Genomic DNA, 6,000 nt, shown 5'->3' with positions numbered 1-6,000 from the left:
TCCAATCTCATTCCCGCTCCCACCTTTCAAGAGCTCGCTTGAGCAACTCCTTGTAACCTGGTGGCGCAAGTAATTCCCGCAGGGAACGGGCACCAGCCTCTTTCGGACAACTTCGAGAACGAAATGCTCGAAGCACCCAATCGCAGTTGAATATGGATAGTCATTTTCTGATGTGTCGTCGGACAACCGTGGCACAAGCGACTGCTCCCCAAATACGACATACTTCTAGGGGACCGAAGTCCTGCAATCAAACGCACACCCGCCGCACAGAGATGCCAATCCGTACACAACGCATCCCACTGCCAATCATGGCACCCCGGCCATATTACGCGGCCGAGGATCCGAGTTGCATAGATATAGTAGACACGGGCTATCAAATGCCAAAAGATCCTGTTTCCCCACCACAGAGGTCCTAAATCCCATCCTTCCTTTTAGCACACGTGGCTTGGCCCGTCAACTACCGTGATTGGCATTTTGTCATCGTCTAATGTGCGCGTGCTATTGTACAGTTGCGCTCGTCAATTCGTCCAATACGACCACTCGCTAGAGCTAGCTAGGAAGCAATTACTTAGCTATCAGATGCTCCATGTCGAGTCCTCCTAAGTCTAAAGAACCAAGTCCGGGGAGGACTGCTGGAACAAATACTCCTCGGTCAACACGGCACGAAGAGGACAACCCAGATGTCATCGAGCCTGCCAATCAAGCCGCTGAAGAGGAAGACGAGTTTCTCGCACAGGGCTGGGATGCGACATCAACTGCAGCATCGACTTCAGTAGGTTCGAGCGTTTATGCACATGAGTATGCTCACGGGCGGCGGTATCACGCGTACAAGCACGGCAAATACCCGATTCCAAACGACGATTTTGAACAAAATCGAGAGGATATGAAGCATGCTATGATAATGGAAGTGACAGTAAGAATCTGAGATCAATCGCATATTCCTTCGTGCATTGCTGATGGCCATGTTATGCAGGACGGTAAACTCTTCTACTCTCCCATTGGGAAGAATCCGCAAAAGATTATCGATGTTGGTACTGGGACTGGTCAGTTCACAATCAGTGTGGATCTCAGTGGACGAGCAGTACTTACTTAAACGAAGGTATCTGGGCCATAGAAGCGGCCGACCAATATCCCGGCGCTGAAGTCGTAGGTATCGACATATCGCCGCATCAACCAACGTAAGATCCATACAAGAATTCTTGAAAGTCTACTGACATACGTAATCTTCCCAGCTGGATCCCGCCTAATCTCAAATTCTATGTTGATGACGTTGAAGATGAATGGGTCAATGGATCGGGCTTTGATCTAGTTCATTTTCGTAGCATGGCTTTAGTGCTTCGCGATGTCCATAAAGCCATTACCCAATCTTTCGAGTAAATGCTCAAGATTTTCGCATTCCTTTTTCCATACTAATTATTGACTTGTAGGAATCTCAAACCAGGAGGCTGGATCGAGTTCCAAGAAACGTACGGTATGCCACAGTGCGATGATGAGACCATGAAGGACGACGACATAATCAAACGATATTACGAAACATGCCAATTAGCAATGAAGAGTTTCGGCTATGATATAGACAAGCCCCTTCACCTCCAAGGCTACCTGGAGAAAGTTGGCTTCACAAATGTTCAGTGCATCATCAAGAAGCTACCACTTGGTACATGGCCGAAAGATAAGACATTGCGCCTCGTCGGTCATTATACATACCTTGCGCTCATCGACTCCCTGCCTGCACTTTTGGCCAAGCCATTTGCTAACCTTGGTATGTCCGAGGAAGAGCGTCAAGTTTGGGGAGCAAAGGTTCGGCAGGCGGCGAAAGAGACAGACGTTCACCGTTACTATAATTATTACTTCTGGTTTGCTCAGAAGCCAGAGTAACTGCCAATGGCAGCGGGTCACGATACTTTCCCATTGTAAAATACTTGAGAGTTTTCTGAAATGTCTCCAAAATGAACACTCCTGATATTTGTACATACCTACATACCCATATGTCAATCATGATTTCTGCTCAACACGTTTCTTTTATAACGGATTACGATCGATGGTTCTTGCATCCTGCCGAGTGCATCACAAATCCTCTGTTCAAGACAAAGCCGCAAAGAGCCACACTCAGAATCCAGGTTCAACCCAGCGAAGTATTGGGCAAAGCAAAAATCGCTCCACTTCCGTCCATGCAGGTGCCCGTTCAAAACCGGAAGCGAGCTATATGGTGAGGACATATTGCCCCGCCAAGCCCGGAAACAATGACAGTCCTACCATTCAATGTGAGGGGGAATATTTAAAATTCTTGGGAGCACTTAATCTGTTATTGGATATACGATTGGATTTGTCGGGTATTTTCAGCGACCATGTCTTGTTCATACATATCATCCTGTTCTATAACTTGCTATGCTGAGTATCTATCCCCACTCTTGAATAGGTGTGCGTACCATGGACCAATATAAAAGTCTTGGAAAGCGCATCTTGGCTCCGGGTGAATGACGCAAACTTCTTGGAGCAGGTTACTCATGATCAATAACACATCACTGCGGGGAGTTTCTTTCCGCCTGGATATCGACCGAACATTTCGAGGTCTCTAAGATCTAAAACGCTGTTTGTAAGTTGTTTAATAAATGCACTGGCCCTCTGTGCGAGGATGCCATACATATTTCCTTCTTCTTGGGCTGTAAGGAGTCAACTCGGTGTGTCCTGCATTCAACTTCAGGGCTCATCATGATTTCTTTTCTTATTTATACGCTTGCCATATTGGCAGGCTTCTCTACGCCGATTGCAGCTCAGAATTGCCAAGCGGCACCAGCGCAGCGATTTCAGACGCAGATGGCTTCGGGTTTCACGTCGAAGGTCTTGCTTAGTGGACTCAGATCACCGAGAGGTATAGTATTTGATACCTCTGGCAATCTCCTAATTGTCGAACAAGGAGGCGGAGGTGTGAGGCTCGTGACACTCGCGGAGAGTGGAGGATCGGTCTGTGTTACCACGAGCAAGCAAATCATTGCTGATTCTTCGGTGAAACATGCCCGGCCAAAAGATTCGTTGGGTACGTTAACATGAGAACAGCTTAATCATGGAATTGACTTGTCCGTCGATGGAAAGATACTGTTTGTATCTAGTCTAGACGCTGTTTACGCATACACATATGACGCTATAGCCGGCACGGCGACGAATAAAAAGACAGTGATCCAAAATATGCGAAACGGAGGGCATTCGACGAGAACCCTGCTCGTGTCAAAAGCTTATACAGATCTACTTCTTGTGTCACGAGGATCAGATGCCAACATTGACGCAGCTACGACAAGCCCAACTGCAGGACGCAGCATCATCAAATACTAAGTTGTTGTCTCTCCGCGTTAACAAGATTGTAGTGGTCTGTTGAAAACAGTATGGACGATGTCAGGCGACAAAACCGTGACGTGCACAACGAGAATCCAGCCGAGGAACTAAACTACCATGGGCAGCTCAACGACACGGCGAATCCATACAAGGGGAAAAGCTATGGTTATCCGACCTGTGTCGCAGCCTGGAGGCCGGCGGATCTAAGCAATAATGCATTGAAGGTTGGAAGCCACTTCATCCCGAATCTAGCCTCCGGTCAAGATCCAGCTACAGCGGATGCAGCCTGTGCTCAATACCAAGCACCCCGTTTGTCATTCCCGGCCCACACGGCACCACTTGATATCAAGTTCAGCAAGAATGGCACTGCCTATGTCAGCTTCCATGGCAGTTGGTGAGTTGACGCATCCGACGGCGTAGTTCTGGTTATTGTGAACGTTGCGAAACAGGCTGACTCTCCACAATAGGAACCGAAGCCCGCCCGACGGGTATCGGTTGATGAAGATCAACTTCGGAACAGACGGACAGCCCACGGAGCCATCAACGAGTACCACGGCCACGGTCCCGATTATGCAAAACACAAATGTGGGCAGCTGCCCCAACAGCTGCTTTCGCCCAGTTCACATGGCGTTTGACAAAGCAGGGCGCCTCTTCATGTCCAGCGACCAGTCGAATGAGATCTATGTGCTGACAGGCCCATTCTGAAAGTACTTTGGCAGCTGAAATAGTTTTTCAATCTTTTGAAGCTTCGGTATAACTGGTATAAGTAAGCACTCGGCACACTAAATGGCGGGGACGGTTTACAAGCCGAGGATAGTGTATATCTGCCGGCTTCCGTCTTCTTTAGCTGCTTCGCGGCTGATCCAGCCGAAACAATTGCAGAATGTAATCCAAGCCAAGCGCCAGCGCAGCCGTAGCTCAAGATGTGACGTGTGTGACCAAGGCAATGTCGAGAACAAACCCGTAGTACGCTGTCAGTGCCATGTGACACGCGCTCTGTTTGGCCAGTGTATCCGGTCGAATGGCACGAAAGGGGCCAAACGTCGTGGGACTGCCCGAGGAATCCCGATCCCGCGGCAATTCCAGCCGGGCAGCATCTGTATTACATATTACCGCTCGGTAGCATTACTTTCCCACAGTCGCACGACTGCGGCAGAGCGATCACCCCACACGCAGCCATAAGCAGCCCACGTCGCCCGCCAAAGTTGATGTTCTCGATTGCGCATTGGCACGATGCCATTCGGGGTTCCATCTCGTCGTTCGATCTGGGTGAGCTTCCCGTCGTAATTGCGCTTCAGGGCGGTCACATTCACTAGTAAAGCTTGCCCTGGCAGCAGCTCTTCTCTTCCTTTTTAGCTTGTTCAATCCTCGATTGCATTTCTCCAAGCTAGTTTCAATCTTGACATCTAAAGCTCGAGAAACACCTAAAGCTCATCACCGATCCGCTACCGACTGACACAATTGAGGCCTAGCGACCGCACAAAACCTGACAATTCTCCAACCATAAAGATGTTCAAAATGCCGGCAAGACACTTCACGACGACTGCTCGTGTCTATCCGAACATCCTACCATTTCTACATACTTCTCGCCGAAGTGCACGATGGTGCGTACTTGGACCTAAACACCACAGCGGAGCCAGATGCTAACAACCGCGCAGGGTACCCCCCGTATTTGCGCTGATATTCTTAGGTAAGAAAGCTGCGCGCCACTCTCAGCCAGCAGCAGGACTAACAAACAAGTAATAGGCTACGGAATATCGGTGTATCGGCAGTCACAAATCGAGAGATACTTCGCAAGAGCAGACGAGTCACAGCGCCTAGACCGGGAGCGACGGCGACGGACTGCCCTATTGCTAGACGCCTACGGCGACAAATCAAGTCTCGACGATATTCAGCATGCGATGATGATATACGAGTCTCAACAGAATGAAGAGTGATCACTATTTTGAAAAATGCACTCTTTCGTGGGGCAGACTAAAGGGGTTGACTTATCGAAGGCGTTATGCATTGCTATATCAGCATGGGACATTTGCATTGGGACGGAGTTATTAGGACATGAGTGTCATACAGAATTGGCTCTCTGTGAATAGCAATAACCAATTCTTGTATGAATAATCTCATTTTCTCACGCTCGGAGGTGCATCGGCACCAATCCTCACTTCGTATCATCGTTCAACCGAAATAAATGTTGTACGCTCCATCAGCTCTAAATGTTCATCTTCCAACACAAGAACGTCTGCATATTCTTGATCCTCGAGCGCCCCGTCTGAGAAGTATGTCCACTCTGAGCACCTCACCCTTCGATAAGCTGTGCATACCCTGCCATTCACTACAAAGGATGTAGGCGATACGGGTTGCAAATATATCAGAAGAGGCTCCCAGGTGGAGGCAAATGCTGGCATGGCGTGAATGAGGGCATGATGGTAGTCGGAGACGTGATCTCCTGATACATTATGGTCGCCGATTTCTTTTTTAACTTGCTTGACGATAGTCATCCTGATGTAGAGGCCCAGATTCGTCATAGAGAAAGGGGACAAGCTAGATGGAGACCATAGCTCGAGCGGCGGTGTGTTTCGGAAATCCGAGGGACTCTTGGCTAGAAGTCCACTGCTGGCATAGTCTCCTCGCCATGCGAATATGGTTTGGTCGAAAGATGTTTGCATAATTTCATTC

The 6,000-nt window shown here is 48.8% G+C and overlaps 1 protein-coding gene across 1 annotated transcript; it reads left to right on the top strand.

Moving 5' to 3' along the window:
• Positions 1–967: 967 nt before the first annotated feature.
• On the top strand, positions 968–1,875 carry UCRPA7_648 (putative methyltransferase domain-containing protein; the record flags this gene model as incomplete). Its single annotated transcript, XM_007913242.1, has 4 exons — positions 968–1,043; positions 1,100–1,178; positions 1,233–1,373; positions 1,428–1,875. The coding sequence occupies 4 exons, from the start codon at positions 968–970 to the stop codon at positions 1,873–1,875; spliced, it is 744 nt and encodes a 247-aa protein (XP_007911433.1).
• Between the last annotated feature and the right edge of the window lie 4,125 nt (positions 1,876–6,000).

This window comes from Phaeoacremonium minimum (genome assembly GCF_000392275.1).
Source record: "Phaeoacremonium minimum UCRPA7 unplaced genomic scaffold PA7_03_scaffold_39, whole genome shotgun sequence".
In the NCBI taxonomy this organism is placed as follows: domain Eukaryota; kingdom Fungi; phylum Ascomycota; class Sordariomycetes; order Togniniales; family Togniniaceae; genus Phaeoacremonium; species Phaeoacremonium minimum.
Note: the sequence above shows the minus strand (reverse complement) of the source record. Positions and strands in the feature narration are given on the sequence as shown.